The sequence below is a fragment of the Drosophila biarmipes genome, chromosome 2L, assembly GCF_025231255.1.
Source record: "Drosophila biarmipes strain raj3 chromosome 2L, RU_DBia_V1.1, whole genome shotgun sequence".
NCBI lineage: Eukaryota > Metazoa > Arthropoda > Insecta > Diptera > Drosophilidae > Drosophila > Drosophila biarmipes.
In genome coordinates, this window is record NC_066612.1 from 22,589,776 (window position 1) to 22,609,912 (window position 20,137).

The 20,137-nt window shown below is 42.6% G+C and overlaps 4 protein-coding genes across 6 annotated transcripts; 3 read left to right on the plus strand and 1 right to left on the minus strand.

Moving 5' to 3' along the window:
* Positions 1-242: 242 nt before the first annotated feature.
* LOC108036783 (annulin) lies at positions 243-6,745 on the minus strand. Of its 2 annotated transcripts, none has more exons than XM_017113125.3 (3): positions 6,333-6,745; positions 1,430-3,396; positions 243-586 (listed from the first exon to the last, which is right to left on the minus strand). In XM_017113125.3, exons 1-3 carry the CDS (start codon positions 6,469-6,471, stop codon positions 362-364), a joined length of 2,331 nt encoding a protein of 776 aa, XP_016968614.1. In that variant the 5' UTR covers positions 6,472-6,745; the 3' UTR covers positions 243-361. The 2 variants fall into 2 exon arrangements, with proteins under 2 accessions (XP_016968614.1, XP_016968615.1); XM_017113126.3 differs by lacking the exon at positions 6,333-6,745 and adding an exon at positions 5,118-5,422.
* Positions 6,746-8,361: 1,616 nt separating this feature from the next.
* On the plus strand, positions 8,362-9,540 carry LOC108036704 (uncharacterized). The gene is made up of 4 exons (XM_017112999.2): positions 8,362-8,676; positions 8,734-8,966; positions 9,020-9,193; positions 9,252-9,540. The coding sequence occupies exons 1-3, from the start codon at positions 8,479-8,481 to the stop codon at positions 9,090-9,092; spliced, it is 504 nt and encodes a 167-aa protein (XP_016968488.3). The 5' UTR covers positions 8,362-8,478; the 3' UTR covers positions 9,093-9,193; positions 9,252-9,540.
* A 106-nt stretch (positions 9,541-9,646) lies between these two features.
* On the plus strand, positions 9,647-10,835 carry LOC108036703 (uncharacterized). Of its 2 annotated transcripts, none has more exons than XM_017112997.3 (4): positions 9,647-9,894; positions 9,944-10,191; positions 10,245-10,418; positions 10,495-10,835. In XM_017112997.3, exons 1-4 carry the CDS (start codon positions 9,691-9,693, stop codon positions 10,703-10,705), a joined length of 837 nt encoding a protein of 278 aa, XP_016968486.1. In that variant the 5' UTR covers positions 9,647-9,690; the 3' UTR covers positions 10,706-10,835. The 2 variants fall into 2 exon arrangements, with proteins under 2 accessions (XP_016968486.1, XP_016968487.1); XM_017112998.3 differs by having other exon boundaries at positions 10,526-10,660.
* Positions 10,836-15,310: 4,475 nt separating this feature from the next.
* On the plus strand, positions 15,311-18,525 carry LOC108036735 (serine protease inhibitor 28Dc). The gene is made up of 2 exons (XM_017113040.3): positions 15,311-16,181; positions 16,946-18,525. The coding sequence occupies exons 1-2, from the start codon at positions 15,466-15,468 to the stop codon at positions 17,853-17,855; spliced, it is 1,626 nt and encodes a 541-aa protein (XP_016968529.1). The 5' UTR covers positions 15,311-15,465; the 3' UTR covers positions 17,856-18,525.
* Positions 18,526-20,137: the final 1,612 nt, after the last annotated feature.

Sequence of the window (20,137 nt, forward strand, 5' to 3'; positions counted from 1 at the left end):
TTCGAGATCTCAGCGTTCATCCGGACATGGCCAGATCGATCACTTTTGCGTTGTCGTGCCGCCAATCTCACACGTTTTCTTTGAGACGGGCAAATAAGATTGAGGTGGCATGTGTTCCTTACGAGTAAAACACTAAAAAACATATAAGGTTATAAAATTGTATTGATTTTATATGTCGTTACTGTTTTGTTAGTCTTCTTGAAAGGGTTTTTATCCATCTTCAAAATGGATAATTTCTGAGATAAGTAATAACTTATTTATTTGTCTAGTTTAAATAAAAAATGTATATATTAATGATATTATTTACAACATCAGTTAACCTACGAAACACAAGAAGAAATTCATTTTAACTTAGTTCGGCTTAGGCTATAATATCAGTGCGTCTGCGGATAATGTTGCTCCTCCTGTGGCTTCCATTGGGATGCAGCAGATCCTCCGGTCGAGGCTCAATTTCATAGTGCTTATAGCCATCAACATCATCCAGTTCTTTTGAGGTAAACTTTGCCAGCATTGTGCCACGTCCTGCATAAGGCGGGGTGTATTTGAAAGTTGCGGCCGCAACACCATTCACTGGAATTTCGGCGATCTGAGTAGATGAGGAAAATATTTTATTAGTGATGTTGCTCCTTCATTCAGGCAGGGTACAGTATATTGATCTAAGATTTTAAAAGTCCATATTATAGTCGTGGAAAAGTAAGTATGAAGCAGAACTCCCAAGGAGGGTGCCCATTTTACCAGGTGTCAGTAAAACATCAGGTTGCCTAGGACGCTATGGAAAATGGAATCGAAAGACACTCTCAAAGGGTTTTTTGTGTCCATAAATAGGGGTATGTGTAGTACTAAAAGAAGACTTCACCGACCCCGTAAAGAAAATACATATATACTTGATCAAGATTACTAGCAATTCTATAGCCCTATGAACCCTCAGAAACGCAGACCTAGTACCTTCATCTCACCCGAACTGCCTTCAGCTAAACAATGAGAATAGCACATTCGAGGCCACCAAGCCCGCTGCATTGCCCATTCTAACGCCTAAAAATCGCAATAGTTTGTGGCGCTACATCCCTGAAGGTTTATACTCAATGTTTGTTTTAATTTGTCAATAGTTAATAATCCTTTAGGCACTGAGCTACTGCAAAAGAATCCTCACCAATCGCCCAATAAGTGCTGATTTTAATGATGATTTTACAAAGGCAGCAATAAAAGATGCTCTGTCGCTGTTGCGTTCGGCTCTGCCTGTGTCGCAGTCGACTGCGATTTTATATATATATTGTATATGTATATATTGTGATGATTATAGTAACATTGGTAATGCACCAGGGAAGAACCTTGTAAGTAAACCATATTGTTTGAGAAGCATTAACAGCTTTATAAGGGCATATGGCCCAAGAAAGGATGAGCGTTCAAAGCTATTTGCATGAAAACCAACCTTAAACTTCAATGGCTGCTCGATGCCCGGCCCCTCCACTGTGAACACTCCCTTGTGCAGAGGAATGGGCAGCGGATTCTCTAGGCGCAGGATAACATCGAGCTCCTTTTGCGCCACGATGCCAGCCTCTCCCATCTGGAACTTAATGTCCGGCTTGCGCACTCGGAAGTCATCCTGGGCATAGTAATCGTAGTCGGTGTCCTTAACCTTGGCGGCGGCGGAGATCTGGAAGGAGGCCTGCGAGGACAGCTTGTCGAAGTACTCCTCGAAGATGACCTCCATGCGAACGTAGTCGCTGCTCTCGGGCTGAAGTTGCAGTTCAAAGGCCAAGGTCTTGACCTCCACCGCACCCACTCCGGTGTACAGGACGGCGTCGCAACTGATTTGACCCGTAGCCAGGTGGGCGCGAGTGTCGCTTTTGTTGGTCACCTTCAGGACCACACTGAAGCTCTCCCCAATCTTGATGTCGTCCTTCAGCTCCATGTCGAACTCGATCTCATTGAAATTGTCGTTCAGGTAGTACCTACTAAAGGCATGGCGGGATTGCTTGAGGGCCTTGAGCATCGTGCTCCTTTCTTCCTCCGAACGCTCTGCATGTTTGTAGGTATCAGTGATGTCCTCTCGCTCCCATTTGAGGACGGCTTTCGTGCTGATCAGGTGGCCTATAGCCAGCGTATCCTTCCTTAGGAGCTTGAGCGGCTGACTAGGTCCGTTGTAGCGCCAGTAGAGCTTATCGGCATTCACCTCCGCGAAGACGAAGCCGCCATCGAAAGGTCTAAGGATGTCGCCGTTTTTCACTGCCGAAACTGAAGCGGGGCCCACGCGGTACATATCATCGGAGGCCTCCTGCGGAGTAGCGTCTACCACCTGCCAGCCATCGAATGTGCCATGCTGGCCCACTCCCAAGTCCGGTCGCTGCATCCAAAGCTCGTTCCACACGTGGTAGTTCCAAATGGAGTCCGTGGTCTCCGCATCCAACTTTTTGTTGTTTGAGTCTATGAACACATCCACTGTCAAGGAGGCCTGGGTATCGTGGGCAGAGGAGTAGCATGTGATGATCCTAGCAGGTATTCCTAGACTCCTGGCGATGGTGGCGAGGACACCGCTGAAATTCCAGCACTGTGCGAACTTCACCGACTTTTGGGTTTTGTGAAATTGCTGAAGGATCTCCACGGATCCAGTCCACTTGGTGGGTGCAACGCCACCGGAGAAATCTTCCGACCAATTGCCCAGAAGGACACCATCGTCATCCACCGAGTTCACCAGAGCAGACAAAGCCCGAGCAACCCTCACAGGATCACCTCTGTAGGCTGGCGGAATTCTGCCCACAGTTCCCAGGACCTTCAAACTGCACTCCAGCACATGTCGTTCAAATTGCCCGATTTTCCAAACTGAGGGCCGCAGTCTGTTGTAGGATCCCCTCCAAATGAGGGTGGTATCGTGCATCACGTACTCCTTGCGCTGGTCACGATCCTCCAGATAGACCTGATCATCCGGACACCAGGGATTGAATAGCACAAGTATGGGCAGAGGCAGGGGATAACTCCGCGATCCGTCCCCCAGCAGCTTCGTGTCTATGTCCAGCTTCCACTCCGTCACAGGACAGGTGGAGGGCGGTTTGATCAGCACGGTAAGGGTTTGGCCTTCATGCGACTCGATACCAGCCCCCCATTCCAGGGTGTCTCCCAAATAATCGATGCCGTCATGGGGAACTAGGGCATTGAGCGTCCCGTGACCAGGGCTGGGTTTGGTGTCATCTGCCACCGTAAAAATAAAGCTGATTGCATCCTTGCTGGGACTGTAATCTCGGTTGAAGTGGATCTTTAGCCTGAAAGGCTCTCCTCTCCTAACGATTAGGGCCTCCTTGGCAGCCGCCGCATAGAAGTGACTCGTGTGATGCTCGACATGGTTGTCCTCCAGGCAGAGGTCGACCCTCATTACGCCCAGCACCGCTGAACTGGAGGCATCTGTTGAATAGAAACCATAATTATTTGGAAGTCTGATTATTATAATACTACCTATACTAATAATTTTGTTTAAATTTCTGCAATTCTTTTCGATTATTCTATTCGTGAGTGATATAAATTTTCACAGGGTCTGGCCGAATTCTGTTAGCATTAGTTCTCTATTTTAAAAGCTGTTTTGCGTTGCTTTGGTTTCCTTAGGAAGCCGATGATATCATAAAGCAAATGTGCTGCCAGCCTTAAATTGACTAATCGCCTTTAGCCGTAAACATAACAAACTTATGCCTCGATGGCCAAAAGATCAATGCCAGGCCAATTAATTTTCGTAGTGGACAATTAACGTGACGCCAACGCACCACTAGATCCAACAAAAATACATTTTAGGTAAAATAAGAAAACTTTTTTATAGGGAAAATTCAAAGTTTTTGTATAAATATTATCTAGGTAAGTTTAAAAGTTGTAATCTAAAATAGAAAATACACAAAAATAATTTTAAAGTGTATACTCTTTAAGGTACAAGTGCAAATGAAATTCAATTTACGCAGGTCACTTGAAGTTCTATGCTGGAAATAAAAATAGATTTATTTGATTTGCACTGGCATCGAATTATTATTCTGAGCAATAGAAACAGCATTTCCTACGTAATCTAATAGGGGCTTTGATCTGGATCAAACTAAACAAGAAAGTACTCTATATTCGGTAGAAGCGACTGTAAGATAGGTACGCATGCAGGAACTCGGCTGTTCCTTACTTGCCTACAACTTTTAATAAATGGTCCGATTTAAATCATTTTTGGTAGGAAGTTCTACAATCTTCATCCCTAATGCAGACGAACAAGGCTAGGACTCGGCTAGCGATCCGAATTAGGAATATATACATGTGCCTTTTCTCAGATAGACCACTTACAACTGCAATATGCATAAGTATGTAAATGAGTAGATCGATCCATTCAATTAATATTTGTTTGAGCACTGTGTTTTGTTGATTTTTGTTTGCATGCAAATATGTGCTGCGGTGTGTTTAAATATTTGCAAAATAGTAAATAGTTGAACCACCCAAACGTGTCAAATCACTAAGCACGCAAATTCCGAAACGGAAATAGGAATACGTACAACAAAAAGCATGAATGATGAAGTCATAGAGCAACAATAAACAAAAACTATACAAAATTAAAAAAATCTGGCGAGAAATTATAGCAAACATATTTGTCATACTCAAATTTCCTATTTGTGATAACAGGTTTAGTGATTTTTTTTCTTTCACATATATAATCTTTTACACATCTCAGACAAATATGAATACATACAAGAAGAAAAGCAGGCGCGGGGAAGCCGAAGTTTGAATCTTTTGAAGTTCGTTCCTGAGGAACTTTCTGACTTTCCAAAAATCTGGAATAATCGCAAAAATCAAGCTAATGTTTTTTAAATTTGATATCTTATATGTTTTTTCATTGTGCACAGTGAAGTCATCTTCCGTAAAAACAAAAAACGTAAGCTTAAATTTAGAATGATTTGCATTAAGCCTTTTGAATTGGACAAATCATTTATTTTTCGCATTTGTTTTGACTTACGTTTTCGTTGGGGAATTCAAAATAGAACAAAATGAAGTCATAGACCGAAATATAAATTACAAAACCCATTAAAATCCAATTTTAATGACTCACAAATACGAAGGGTAATGGAGCTCTTTGATTGGGTAACCGAGCTTGGGCTAGGTGTGCATACCTTCCAGATCTGCTGAGGGTCGGGTGCTGCGAAAAGGATTCACTCTCCGCGGCTGCGAAGAGGACCACCATCGCTGCAGCCAACTGGGCGTATAGTTCCGATACCAGTAGCTCATGCTTGGCTTGGCTAGTTCAATTCGGTCAGCAAAGAAGACCACAATTTACGAGCTACGGTAAGCACAAGAGGTAGCACCGGTAACAGCGACAAAAGAAGAACAACCTAACGGAAACTGCGACTCAAAGTATCTTTTTATCGGAACCCCTTGACGATCTTGCGATGTGAACACCGCGACGCTTCGAACCTAACTGATCGCAAATGGTTTGGGCCCGCTAGTTTTGACTGTGGTGCGTGCGTCGCTCTTCATCTCTCGGTTTCTCTCTTTGGGTTCTGAGGGGTTACTATTAATTATGGACTGGAAGCTGGGCTTCGGCGCAACTCCGATGGACCCGGGCTGGCGAAGAGGCTGTTGGATTCTTCAAGCGACTACGTCATTGTACAATGGCAACATCTTGAGTGAGCACAGAGTGTTCTCCGGAACGGCTCCTCAAGCAAACCCGTCATCAATTTGCGTTGGCGATTCGGGAATCGCTCTTATTAAACATTCGGCTGTTTATTATCATATTTGAGGGCACCAACTGTTAAAGCTCTCTGCCAGTTAGCAGGTGTTTGCTTGTTTATTTTGATTCAATTTTCAAAATTGCAGCTTGAAATGAGCTAATGGAGGAAAAAGTGCACTGTAGGCAGCACCGCCATGAGTGTTCTACGCCCACGGCATAAAATTGCATGTCTACAAGGCAGTAACTAAAGAGCAAAATGAATCAAATCAAACGATCAAATGACAAACGTGTCATGCTCTACGAAATAAATCAATTTGAAACTTTCGTAAGCAAAGATTTAATCTAATTTCACGCTGTATACTATTAAATAAATAATTTAAAATGTGTGAAACCATGGAAAGCAATTTAAAAATTAAATCATCGTGCCACAGATGTTTATATCTGCCCAAACAAAAGCTAATAGGTCTTTCCATATAACAATGTGGTTACATTTGACAAACTAATACCATATACTGGGGATCTTAAGTCAACAAGAGTGTTGAGTACAAATTATAACTTATATGTGAATCACAACATCAACTTTTGTATTTCCCACCCACAATTTAGAGCTATAAATGAATTCTAATTCGACACGGCTTAGTTGCTTAAATTAATTTACCCGTTTCGTGGTTTGTTGGAGCCCCTGCTAAATAGTTGGCGTTGGCATTGCGTATACGCAACGTGGGGTGGTCCTTGCCTTGACTTCTGCACCATTCCCATTCATCGCACTCTCTGCAACACGAGAGCTTCTGACCCATGTCGCCAGTCAACCTAAAGCCAGGTATCGGATATATCCAAGTGCGGGGTGTTCTGGCTCTACCCTTGTGGGACAAACCGGTTCGCCTGTCAATGATAAGCCGTAGTGTGTTGATTCTCTGATGAATTTGTGGGAGCGGTGTTTGAACTTGGAACTCTGCTGCTTCACTAAGACCCGACGCTAGCGCTGTCCCGCATTAACTGGCGTTCCATTTTTGGTTAAACTACCCAAGGAATGCAAAACTGGGACAGTTTAAAGTGTAACAGCTGAACGAATCGAAGCGGACTTGAGCGCTCCAACAGTCGAACGATACTGACTAGGTCTGCTCTCCGTCTACCCGATCGACCGTCTTCCTCGCACTGATCACATTTTACATACCATATGCCTGGTGACCCCAGTGTCAGCTAGTCGACGGCCTCGGGTGTCCAAAAACCAGGCATGCGTGTGTGAATTGATCAGCTTTAATGGCATCAAACACTCAGAACAGGTCGAAGTGAATTATTATTGACTTTGATTGCTACTTGCCGGGGTCTCTTGCGGTAACTGAATGGTTCAGGCATCGAAGCTGCCGAAGGGGCGCGGCTGGCATTAAATCTTTTTGAGTTCTGTCATCGAGAACTTCCACAGCCGTGCTTTGCGTAGTGCTGAATTTCTTGGAAACTACAGTTCCCAGGATGTGATGATCAGCTTTATGATTTTACTTGCTTACACTGAGGCAGTTAAATGACCCTAATAAGATGTTTACAAATGTAACAAGTTTATATTAAAATCTAACAAAAGCCCCTCCAAACGGGGTAAGGGGTCGTGACGATCGCACCCTCAACACACACGTGTGCAAAAGTTCTGATAGCAGCTCTTGTGACGAAAAATGTCAAAACTTTTGTTTGTTGATGGTGCGATCGTCATGTCCCCTTACCTCGTTAGGATGATGACACATTTGACTTTAATATAGGACAGTCAAGGCAATATATTTCCCTGGGTTGATTTAATATCAATATACAAAAGTTCTAGTATCAACTTGTGTGAGGGAAAGTATACATATACAATTTTAGTATATTCACTCTTGCTGTAATACTCATAAAATATGTATGGTTATATGGTTAGGAAGGCTACGCCTCATTTGTTGTGGACCCTGTTCGGAATTATAATAATCAATTTATTTCGAAAAATGTTTAGTCTTTACTTTTTGATGACAAACGTCTAAGGTTCTCCCTAAAAAATGTATTATATAGTACAATTTTTTAGTTGCGTTTTTAGTGTTGCATAGTTTTTGGCATTGAAAAGTGGTTCATACTGAACGGGCTGCACTTTTTGCATTACTAATAAATAGGGGAATTTTAATTTGAATTTAGCAACGTCAACCCCCATACAGCTATGATCAGATAAATAGCACACAAGTAAATTTGTTCTATGTGTGAGCAATGGACAGTCAACATTTTATTTGATGGACAAACTTGTTTCCAATAGCGTTTGATTAACATTTGTGTTTTGTAAAGAAGCCATGGTGTCATGGTTCTGGAGAAGAACCAATTTTAATGCAAATACTTGAACATTTCATTTAAATTAGGAGATGTCGCATTGACATTTTCGGTTTGATACCAAGTGCTTATGTAAACACAGCTGAAGCCGAAGACCAGAAAAATAATTTCCTGAAAGAGTCCCCAGCATGTCGCTCCGTTCGCCACGGCGTTTTCGCTATGAATAATTCGAATAACTCACCGCTCCATTTCTCGAACTTGCTCTGTTGTTCTTGAAATACATTTTAGCAGAACAGACAGCAGCTGTAGATCGTCGATAAAAACGCGCTAGTGAGTAGGGCTATCGAAAGACTGTTTGCACATCAAGCTCACGTCGGAAGGTGCCTGTATAAGAGTAGGAGCGTTTGGCTTGTGACGTCAGGCCGGTCTGTAAGCTAAAATAAGAGAAACGGTCGCAAAGAGCAAAGGCAGTGAGTAGTGCCCGCTGCGATTTTCAGAATCGTTCTGTTTCAGTCTCGGCAACAATTTCAATGGGGCTTTCATCGCCGGAAATCGCTCGCGATCAGTGGGCAGCGTTGAGGGATTTATATGCTGGTGATCGCACAAATCTGGCGGGCTTCGACCTAATCGAGTACTTTTTGAACTACAAACCTCCATCTCAGGGCGAGTCGGTTAAGATATACTCAACCGATGAGGATTGGCCAACACATGGCAGCTTTACACTCGTTGTAAGCCGTTTATCTCCCTATTACGGCTTTGTGATTATAAGTAGATTTTGATTTCAGCATTACTTAGACTCCAGGGCTTACGTTTACCTCAACACCATTGGAGGTCTTCTAGAAGACGTGAGCCTCTTGTTGTGTTCCCTAAACCTGAAGATATTCCATTTAATCTGTGGCTATGGAGAACGTCTAAAGCCACTAGTTGAGAACTATTGGGTGCATTTGGGTAAAAACTTGAGTGAATTGGACCATCAGGGAGCTATTGTGTATCACCTGCCAAGCGACAAGGTGCCGAGGTGGGATAAGTGCATCTTTAAGATAAATACATTATTGGTTATCCAGTTCTTAGATTACATGGCTCGAATAAAGTTGGTTATCTCAGTGCCAAAAATGCTGACTTGGTTGATCAACACTCGACTTAACGCTCAGTACACTCTATCACTTTGATAAGGGGATTTATGGAGAATAATGTTACTGCTGGTGTTTTCGATCAGAACGGAGAACCCGTAGCCTGGTGCCTTAGGTGACAAAAAGATTCAGTCTCTTTATTCTTTCTCGCATAATATCCAGACATTTTTCAGGTCTGAACTGGGCTGCTTGAGCAACCTGCATGTTTTATTTGCACATCGTCGGAAAGGATTCGGATCCCTGGCAGTGCGTTTTATGGCACAGGAAATTAAGTCCACTGGCTCGGAAGTTCTGGCCACCGTTGTCCCCGGAAATCGCAATTCCCGAAAGATGTTTGAGAAATTGGGTTTTGAACCCATCAAAACACTTTACTGGGCAGTGATTCCATAAAAATGAATTTCTTTTTCGTTTTTAGACTGTTAATCAAAAGTATTAAATGCCGTCTGTGTTCGGAGAAAAGTATCTTTCTCTCTTCGTAATAGGAGTATCTTTTTCTCTTCAATGTCGTTTCTCTTAAGCGTAGGAATCAGCAAATTACTTCTCTGCGTTCGTTTGGTTCTTCCAAATCAGAAATCAGTCTTCAATCGGCTTTTGGAAGGAGAGGTGGTCATCATGTCGGAGGAGAATGCATTGATTGAAATTCCCCGCAGCGATTGGACTAAGCTGCGAGATCTGTATGTCCATAAGGATACCGACCCCCAAGGGTATCTGTGCATAAATAATTTCATCAAGTGGGTGGAAAAGGACCCAGAACTGAAAGCTACATGCCTATCCTTAAATGGAGACTGGGAGACCGATGGCACTTTTGTTTTAACTGTAAGTGCGACACAGATTCGATCCGTTTATTCATTTTTTTCGAATGTAGGTGGATTTGGAAACACCTCTTAAGCACCTATACTTTAATACTCTCGGCGACAATTTGGACCGTGCGATAAAAGCCCTAGAATGCCTTGAGTCCTTTGAGAAGAAATACACCTTTTTTGGATTTTGTTCCCGACTAAAGCCGGCGGTGGACCTTATTGGCAGGAAATACTATACCGACAAAGGTCCACTTATTGTGGAAACTATTTGGTACAGAGCACGTAAAGAAGTTATAGATACCTTTACTATTGAGTAAGTTCGTTTTGTATGTTGGTCAACGAGTTTCATAAGCAAATTAAACCCAGGGCCCCCTCTGGCATAACTCTCTTGAACTTGGCTCTGGAAGACGCCGAAGCCATTAATGAAATCTGGCCACATCGCTCACCCGGCTCAATAAACTTTGTTAGAAAGTTAATCAAGTACAATGTAAATGTAGGAGCCTATGACGACCACGGAAAGTTGGTCGCCTGGTGTTTGAGGTAAAGGCTAACGAGATATGTATATGTTCAAATCTACCTATGACGCAATATGTTTCATTACTCCTTACCTACTTAGATTGCCGATTGGATCTTTGGGTCTGTTGCAGGTTTTGGAATCACACAAACGACTGGGCCTGGGCAGCCTTTTGGTAAAATTTATGGCCAAGAAGATTTCCGCACTAGGAGATCAAGTTGTGGCTCCTGTGGTTACCAAAAACACTGCCTCGAGGAGAATGTTCGAGAAAATTGGTTTCGAAGCCATCGACACAACCTATTGGGCTGATTAACAACATCACCACACAAATTTAAAAAAATGTAAAGTGTTTTCGACCCGATTTAGTGCATTCAAATCAAGTGTGAAAAGCTCTTGAGTCAAAAATAAAATATGGTTCAAATTAGGAACTTATTCTTCTAAAAGCAAGGCTGAATTACACAAACAAAATTGTAATACAAGGAAGAACGCGATAGTCGAGTGTCTCGACTATCAGATACCCGATACTCAGCTTAAGGGAGCAAATATATTTTAGGGCGCCACCTACCGGACCACCAGTAGATGTTATGTGGGCGGCAGTCATATTTAAGCGTTTTGGCCATTTGCGTAACGAATAACTATACCCGTTAGATAAATGTTAGAATAAGGGATTTGTAATTATTTCTACATTTTTAATTATTTATTCAATAATTAAAACAACATAAATCTTTGTGCTGTTTTACTAGTAACCAATTCATATTTTGAAATTAGAATCTTAAACTGAGTGACTGATAAGTGTATAGATTTTGTAGATAAAAATGCTTTTTTATACTTACAGGGTTGCCCATATTCGACGGACCCATGTTTTTTTTTTTAAATCAAAGAAAAAAATAAAAATTTGGCGGTTGGCAATCTTAATCATTTAATTTGTTCCAAGTAGATTTGTTTACATCAATTTTTGAATATGATATCTTTCAAATGGCCGCCTCTGGCGTTGATGGCGTATTGTGCCCTTTTTGCAGCATTTTCCATCATTTTCGCCAACATTTCGGCCGGAATAGCGGCTATTTCTTCACGAATGTTGTCCTTGAGCTCTTCTAGGGTGCTTGGCTTGTTAACGTAAACCTTTGACTTCAAATATCCCCACAAGAAGAAGTCAGGCGGCGTCAAATCGGGCGAACGCGGTGGCCTGTCCAAATAGCCACTTTTCAACATCAAACGGCCCGGAAACAATTTCTTCCGAAAATCGATTGTTATGCGACTTGAGTGCGGTGGAGCGCCGTCTTGTTGAAACCAGAACTGCCTCATACGCTTTCGACGAATAATTGGCATCACAAAATTGGTCATCATGTCGCGATAACGCTCCTGGTTGATGGTAACAGCATGGCCATTTTCATTTTGGAAGAAAAACGGCCCAATGACCGTTTTCGAACTAACGCCGCACCAAACTGTGACTTTTTCGTCGTGAAGAGGCACTTCTTGAATCTTCTCAGGATTTTCAGTGGCGTAAATACGGCAATTTTGCTTATTTACGGTCCCATTCAATGTGAAATGGGCTTCATCGGACATGATAATTTTGTTCCAAAATTGATCGTCATCTTCGGCCATTTCGATGACTCTTTGGGCCGATTCCAATCGACGAGGCTTGTTCGTAAGCAACAATCTTTGCGTCAATTGAATTTTGTACGGGAACAAATGCAAATCAACGCGAAAAATCCGTGGTAAAGTGGACCGAGCCATGCCCAACTGCTGAGAACGGCGTTTTTGGGATGTTCTTGGGGACATCTCAACACTGGCTCGTACGGCAGCGATATTCTCGTCCGATCGCCTTGGTCGACTTTTATTGGGCCTCTTCGGATTAGAAAGAGCCTCACCAGTCGTAAATTTTTCGTATAAACGCTTAATGGTGTTCTTAGAAGGCGCACTTTTCACATTTTTTTAATTTTTTAAAAGCACGTTGAGTTTTCACAATTGTCTTGTTCTGTTGAATGTAAATTTCAACTATTTAAGGGCGCTCGCGTGGCGTGTATTGTTCCATGGTAAAAATCTGCTTGGACTGACGCTTCAAACGCGGTATGTCATTAAGCGATCTGACATCTCTGTCAAAAGTTATGGCGTCGTCAGATGGGTCCGTCGAATATGGGCAACCCTGTACATATGAAAAAAAATGCGAATATTACATATCTCTCACGTGAAGAACTATGGTCTGGGAGAAAAGGCGGTAAAGGTGTAAAATTAAAAATTTAAAAAATTAAACTTGACGGAGTTAGGGAGGAGACTACTCATTAATTATCAGCTCATTTGTTAAAATCCGAATAAATGACCTATGGCTTTAAGGTAGTTTTGTTCTTACGTAGAACATGCGTCTAAAAACATATCATTTGTTGATGTCCCCTTCCTAAGAAATTCCAAAAACAAGATTTTATTTTTCTTCTTAAATTGAACATGTTAGTCTTTCTTCTTTGTGGGTTTGTATGAATCCTTTTTTCATTTTAGGGGATCGTATGGGTGTAATACGTAGCTAGATATAGAAAACTTTTGTTCTACTACTTTTGGGCAAACCCTCTAGTTTAGCGGGAAAAACAGATTGGAAATGCTAATAGTTTCTAAACAACTATCATCTTATACGCCTCTGAAAACGTAATTTAATTTGCTAAATACTCTACCCACACTGAAATGGTCCGAATATAACAGATTTAGGGCCGCTTTTTCGAGTCCCTGACAATGTCCCTGATAGCTACCTGCCCGAAATAATTATAGACCAGATAAAGTGGCCGTTGAAGCAAATCGCGAATCTAGACTTCTTTCACGTACCTGAAAGGGGAACATTGACAGAGTTCTGTGTCAATACATGGCTTGCTTTGATTAAGGTGTGCGCACACTGAAGCGGCGCGGCGCGGCGTGAGGAACCGAAGAAGTAGACGAGTGCCTCGACTATCAGATACACTCAGCTTATGGGTGCAAAAGGAATATAGAGATTTATAAGCAGCAAATCGATATTGTAAAGCGCCACCTAGCCGCTATTTTAGTATATGTTATGTGGGCGGTACACAGATTTAAGCGTTTAAACCGTTTGTGGGCTTTAGAGTGGGCGTGGCAAAACTTTGTTTAAGCGTTTAAACCGTTTGTGGACGTTAGAGTGGGAGTGGCACCTCGCTGAAATAAACTTGCGCTGCGCAGAAAGCCCCGGAGTCTGCATACCATGTCTGCATATTCTAGATCATATAGTTTCCGAGCTGTCAGCGTTCCTACGGACGGACGGACAGACCGACAGACGGACAGACGTACAGGCGGACATGGCTAGATCGACTCGGCTAGTGATCCTGATGAATAATAAATATACTTTATGTGGTCGGAAACTCTTTCTTTCCGACGAATCTAGTATACCCTTTTACTCTTCGAGCAACGGGTATAAAAGGTTGAACGCCCAGAACTATGCAAAAGTTGTAAATGAGAATACATTTTACATTAAAGGGAAGCAATTATAAGTTTGTTATCGACTAAAACTTTTTTAATAAATCAATTATTAAAAGCCCAACAAATTGTATCTTATGCAGCTGCCAAACCTCAATGTATATATGTATATGAGTATATGAGTATTACAGCCGATCGTACATGCTTTATGAAGTCGGAGAGGCTTCCTTCTGCCTGTTACATACTTTTCAGTTGTAATTAAACCTTTAAAACTGAAAAATATTTAAAAAGAAACTTGTGTCAGAGCTGAAATATAAATTTAAATAAATAATGATAAATACTCGTGATCTTGGGGTATTTATTGATTTTGTAAACTTATGTATTTGGCACGACTCTCTTAAAATTGTAACTTTCTGGATCAATGAGTTAAGTTCAAGTTTAATAAAGTTAATTTAGGGGCAACATAAAGTTTATCGAACTTTAGTTTTATAAGGGTAATTTAAAAAAGTATGACACTGAAAATTGCGTGGGATCACTTGCACAACTGTTTGTTGTACTTAAAACTAACTATTTATTTGACTGCCTAAAAAGGGGTGTACTTTGCGAAGTAACAATATTTTGAAGAATGTTATTAGCCTATTTTATGTAATTCAAAATTTTAGTCACGTTGAATCTTGAATATATTCTTACCGAAACGTGTTCCTTTGTCTCCATGTTGCCAAGGTCTTTCGAAACACATTTCCGGACGATATTTCCTTTACAACATTTTTTGTTCTTGGAAAACCAAAGTCGGTTGGTTCGTGTTGAAAGATATTGAAAATTTCAATTTGCTAATCTGAAAACTACTCTGTTAAAGCATATAATAATACTTAAAAACTAGTAAAGATATTCTTAGCCATCGATCAAAGGGCAAATTACTCCTTATTCCGAAGCAGTTTTCTATGCAAGCGGCCTCATTCTGATTTTACTACCGGTACGTGTGATGGCTTTTACTATAGACGTTAAAACCCATTTGCATGAAGTTCTTACGGATAAGCACAGTGTTCATCTTATCCTAGCGATGGGAGACTCCCAGCTTTATCACTGTGCCACTGTACTCGAACTTTCCAATGACACAGCACAGAACACGCATCTAACATAAATGCTGTTGTGTAGTCTTTAAATTATAGCTATATACCTACGGGGGGCGGGAGAATAACTTTAGTATGTTCGTCACGGGCTGAGACACAAACGCTCGAGAGAGCTCGAATGGATTTCCGCCGCAGAGTTCGCAGAATGTTGAAGGGGGCAGTACATCAACACAGAAAGTACCGGTCGTCGAAGATCAATAGCAGGTGCAGAAATCGGATGCCCGGCCATGTAAACAAACTCGGGTATAACCAGTGAGTCGTCGTCGGCGAAAAGCTCTCCAAGATCAGCTGGGAATAAGCGCGGAGCCCGAGAGACCGGGGCTTGAAGGAGTGTGTTGTGTTCGCTTGATAACGAGTTTCCGATTCCAGTTTTATAAAGATTCACGCTGAGCACCACCAGCTCAGTCTGGCCCCAACAACTCGAACAGCCACATCGCGTATATCCGTTGAAAAGACTGTATATACATACATATTGTATATGTATCGAAACCTATTTAGTTGTTCTGTGTGTGTTCAAGATTAAAGTTACAAAATGTGGCGCTTGCTTCTGGCACTTTTAACGATGAGTGCGGTGCGCTGTGAGTCGGACCTTTTTCGCGATGACCTAAGAACTCCGCAGAAAATGGCCTACATACATGGACTAAGGCAAGGATTGCGGCAGCGCCAGCAGGAGCCGCAGCAAGTCCAGTCGATTCCCCTGCCAACTGTTCCAACGCCACCGCCCCTGCAGTCGCCCGTCCTCGTGAACGGCCCTGCCACAAAAGGCGACCTCGCGATGGATCTGTTTTCCGGCAGTGCCGAAAAACAGCCGCTTCCGGCTGCCTACACATCTACACACCCCTACGTGGACTTGCCGATCTCCGATCAGATTGCCAGAAGCGTGCTGAATTTCGCCAACATTCTGGGACAGCACTTGGACTATAAGAAAACAGAGGTGTTCTCTCCGCTGAGCATTGTGAACTCCCTGGCTATGCTGCTTCTGGGCGCCAGGGGTCGCAGCTACGAGGAGCTATCCGCCGTCTTCGGGATGTCCGACACGTCCAGGCTGCACGAGCAGTTCGGCCTGATGCTGCAGGACCTGCTTCAACCAACCAGAGAGGGCGTTTCGCCAGGACGCCCCCTAACCAACTGGCGAGCCAGCAGCCCCATGAGGTCGAATCGACGGGCCCAGAGACCCGGAGCCCACGAGGTGCACTTGGCAAACGGACTGTTCACAAAGACCGGCTACTCACTCAACCCCGACTACAGGTGAGCTTCGCTGCGGGTAATTGACTGCAAACTGGATCCCAAGCGAGATCAGGTTGGGGATGGGCGCTGGGAAATGCCAGACGATTGGCGATCGCCTTGAGTATTACACGGAGCCAAAATGCAAAGCTTTTCGCTCAGAAAGTACTTAGGGTTTTAGAATACGTTGCCAGGATTGTAATTTGACCCACTATTTTATTTTTTCCGTTACTCCATTAATTTGATTTTTCCATTATACATTTATCTTTGCACCAAACCAAGTTTTACCAATTTTTTTATTTATATCCATAAATGTTAAATTTCAAGCCCATAAGAGCTCTTAAATTATTTCCTATGTAGGGATAGAAGTCAACCAACACACACATATTATTTCACATGTATTTATATTACTTTTAAAACAAGCCTTTCATTGAGAAATTTAAGGTAAATGTGAAGCTTACTAACCGGAACTGCATGCACTAAGCAACTTTAATTAGAGTAAGCCAAATTATTTTAATAATAAAGGTCACTGATAGGAGCGTCAGAAGGTTTGATTACCAATCAGTTTTAAATATTATAAGTCATCATTGTTATCTGCAATTATACCACACTGACTTGCCATTTGCTTAGCTTATAATTACCTCGCCTAGTCAAAAATACACATTGGTATTCCACCCATCCCCAGCACCCCACACTCCTGCTCCACTTTGCCCCGCGACATGTGCATGCCTAATCGGGAGCGCCTCTTTGATTGCCTACTCATGTACTGCGATATTGTGCAATTCCAGGCGGGTGATCGCAGAGATCTACGGCTCGGATGTGGAGGTTCAGGACTTCGAGGGCAGTCCGGCAACAGCACGTTATAACATCAACTCCTGGGTGGCCCGGAACACGAAGAACCGCATCGAGAACATCATCTCCAGCGACATTCCTCAGAGCACCAGTATGATTCTAGCCAACGCGCTGTACTTCAAGGCCTTCTGGGAGACGGACTTCATCGAGTCTACCACCCGGCCCGATAACTTCTACCCGAACGGCGAGGGAACTGAGCCAGTGGTGAGGGTCCAGATGATGGCCACGGGAGGGTCGTACCCCTACCACGAGGATCTCCAGCTGGGCTGCAAGATCATTGGATTGCCGTACCGGGGAAACCTGAGCACCATGTACATCATCCAGCCCTTTAAGTCGTCGGTGGGCGAACTCATGACTCTACAGAAGCGCTTGACCGCGGACAAGGTGGAGGACTTGATCAGCAGGATGTACAGACGGCAAGCTCTGGTGGCGTTCCCGAAGATGCATCTCACCGAGTCAATGAACCTGAAGGCAGTCATGCAGAAAATTGGTCTGGGCGGCATCTTCAGCACCGTGCAGAATGATCTCTCACTGATCGCCACAAACGCCGTGTCCAGGTCGACCTCGCTGGGTGGAAACAGCCTGCAGAACCTGGAGGCCCAGCGAAGAGCCGGGGCGGGAGGGGCCCAGTCCGATTTGGTTGTGGACGACATTGTCCATAAGGTCGATTTCAACGTAAACGAGCAGGGGACGGAGGCGGCGGCGTCTACTGTCACCTACCTCAAGAAATCCGGACCGGACGTTCTCTTCCGCGGAGACACTCCTTTCATACTGCTAGTGCGCCACGATCCAACCAAACTGGTACTATTTTACGGCCTTATAAATGAGCCCCCAGCGGCCGCGTAATCCCAAGGATTTTAAATTATTAAGCTTAGTTCCTAAGTTCGTTGACTTTTTAGTTAGGAAACCAAGAAACCGTTTTGAACGATACGAAGTAAAAATTCAAAATAATAAGGTAAGCAGCCAAGGGAATTCATTATTTTGCGTGCCCAGACCTTACAAAAGCGGGTCTTTCCATTGTTTCTAACTTGATTTGGCTGGGCTTGCATTAATAACCAACCTCATTGTGTTACTTCCAAAGTTCAGTTGGTAGCGGGCCAAATCTAACTGATCAACTGAGCGTGTTTGTTAACCAGTAAAAACAAAACGAAACAGACTTTAGTCCAGTATGGTACTGAAATCAAAGCAACTTTCGCCACGTTAATATTGAAGTTATTTTAAAATCCAACCTATTTTTGTACCCTTGCAGAGGGTAAAATTATTTCAGTCAGAAGTGAAGCACACGTTTCCGACCCCTTAAGTATGTATATATTCTTGATCAGCATCACTAGACGAGTCGATCTAGCCATGACCGACTGTCCGTCCGTTTCTACGCAAACTTGCCTCTCAGTTTTAATGTTTTTGGGCTGAAACTTTCACAAAAGTCTTCTTCCTTTTGCAGGTAGTAAGTCGGCACCAGCCGGATCCTAAAGCTCCCATAGGAATAATCGAAAAAGAAAACAAATTAAAAAAATTATATCATTGGTGTTTTAATTAGTTCTGAATTTCGAATTTATATTTATCAAAATCAAACGACTGTGTCATATAGTTGTCATAGGGACGATCGGAAAATCGGTGGAAAATTAATATAAAACAAATTATAGCTTTGAGGATTTTTGACATAGTGTCGTATAATATAATTTTTTATATTTTTCAGAATTTCGAATTCAATTTAAAACAAGCATAAGTTTGTATACCCTTGCAGTTCTAAGAAATAATCAACTTTAGTAACATCATGTGCAATTTTGAAGGATTGTTTCTGACTTCAGTGATATTAAAAAAAAAATTATTTTTTTCTTTTTTCATTCCATTTTATTTTACATGCTTATGTTAGAGTAGTCTTATTTTCATTAAATTGAATTTAAAATTCTTAAAAATATAAAAAATGTGATATCCAGTATTAACAGAAAATATGTCAAATAGCCCCAAAGCTATAACTTGTTTCATATTATTTTTCCACCAATGTTCCGATCGTTCCTATGACAGCTACTTGATATAGTCGTCCCTTTGCGATGGCAACATCCTAATGCTGGTGAGTACCAAACCTTCGGCAGAAAAATTCTTGAAACCCAAAAATCATACTGGTATTTGCGAAATCGAAAGCACACCCATGAGTCCCCTACCTTTGTCCAGGGTACTATATATGTATGCGCTCTTCCTCATAAATGTCTCCGGTGACGAGACGGGAAAGAACAGCTGACCAAAATTTACGCTCCACGTTCAAGATCTCCAGGAAAATATACGGCAAACTAAAACCTTCTGATGTTCCACTTGGAAAATTCGATCTTCGCACCTGGTTTGGCAAACTAGACGTCTCCTGGCACACAGTCAAGGTCAGGAAATACATTCCTAGCCCTATGAAGTGCACCTCAACAGTTGGTCTACTAGCGAGCAATTGCATGGAAGCGATCATTTCTCCATTTTTATTTCCTTAGCATTCCCTCTCTTCCTAGATAAAACCCTACCGATTCCAATTTACAGAACTGATCCGCAGACTAAAGTAAGTTCGGCCAACTGCACCGAATTCGAATCTAGGTGGGTATCCAGGTGCTTCAATCGTCAGGTTGCTCTACTTACGAAATACATCAGAACGTCTGCTAGCTCTTCCATCCTTCTAATCCTCATCATACAATCCAATTACAATATCACCAACAGTTCGGACTTTAGAATCTTAAGAAGGCAAATGCCGTGGCGCTGATAAAATTTCATATACCATCTTAAAACTGATTCCGCCACGTCCATGCTTTCCACCGGCAACTACCCCCACACCTGGCGATCTTCCTTCGTCATTCCCATCCCAAAACCCAAAGCCAAAGCTTCAGAAACTAATGGCTATCGAATACCCTGTCTCAACAAAATAATGAAAAAAATGATTGCACTTCGACTCATGTGGATCATCAACCGTCACAATCGGATCAATGGCAACCAAGTTGCAATTAACAGGGATGGATCTCAAAATCGAATGCCATTTTGACTAGGAATGACGTCTCCATCCTGGCGGCGGATTTCAAAAAGGCCTTCGACGGAGTGGGGCTACATGCAGTTCCCTCTCGACTCCAGCTTTTGGGCATTGCTCCAAGGCTTTACAA

Coding starts and splice junctions, on each gene's coding strand:
- LOC108036735 (XM_017113040.3), top strand. CDS start 15,466: ATGTGGCGCTTGCTTCTGGCACTTTTAACGATGAGTGCGGTGCGCTGT. Junction 16,182..16,945: donor TCACTCAACCCCGACTACAG/GTGAGCTTCGCT, acceptor GTGCAATTCCAG/GCGGGTGATCGCAGAGATCT.
- LOC108036783 (XM_017113125.3), bottom strand. CDS start 6,471: ATGGGTCAGAAGCTCTCGTGTTGCAGAGAGTGCGATGAATGGGAATGG. Junction 3,397..6,332: donor TCCAACAAACCACGAAACGG/GTAAATTAATTT, acceptor TCTATTCAACAG/ATGCCTCCAGTTCAGCGGTG. Junction 587..1,429: donor AGCAGCCATTGAAGTTTAAG/GTTGGTTTTCAT, acceptor TCATCTACTCAG/ATCGCCGAAATTCCAGTGAA.
- LOC108036703 (XM_017112997.3), top strand. CDS start 9,691: ATGTCGGAGGAGAATGCATTGATTGAAATTCCCCGCAGCGATTGGACT. Junction 10,192..10,244: donor ATAGATACCTTTACTATTGA/GTAAGTTCGTTT, acceptor AATTAAACCCAG/GGCCCCCTCTGGCATAACTC. Junction 10,419..10,494: donor TTGGTCGCCTGGTGTTTGAG/GTAAAGGCTAAC, acceptor TTACCTACTTAG/ATTGCCGATTGGATCTTTGG.
- LOC108036704 (XM_017112999.2), top strand. CDS start 8,479: ATGGGGCTTTCATCGCCGGAAATCGCTCGCGATCAGTGGGCAGCGTTG. Junction 8,677..8,733: donor ATGGCAGCTTTACACTCGTT/GTAAGCCGTTTA, acceptor TTTTGATTTCAG/CATTACTTAGACTCCAGGGC. Junction 8,967..9,019: donor CCAAGCGACAAGGTGCCGAG/GTGGGATAAGTG, acceptor TCCAGTTCTTAG/ATTACATGGCTCGAATAAAG.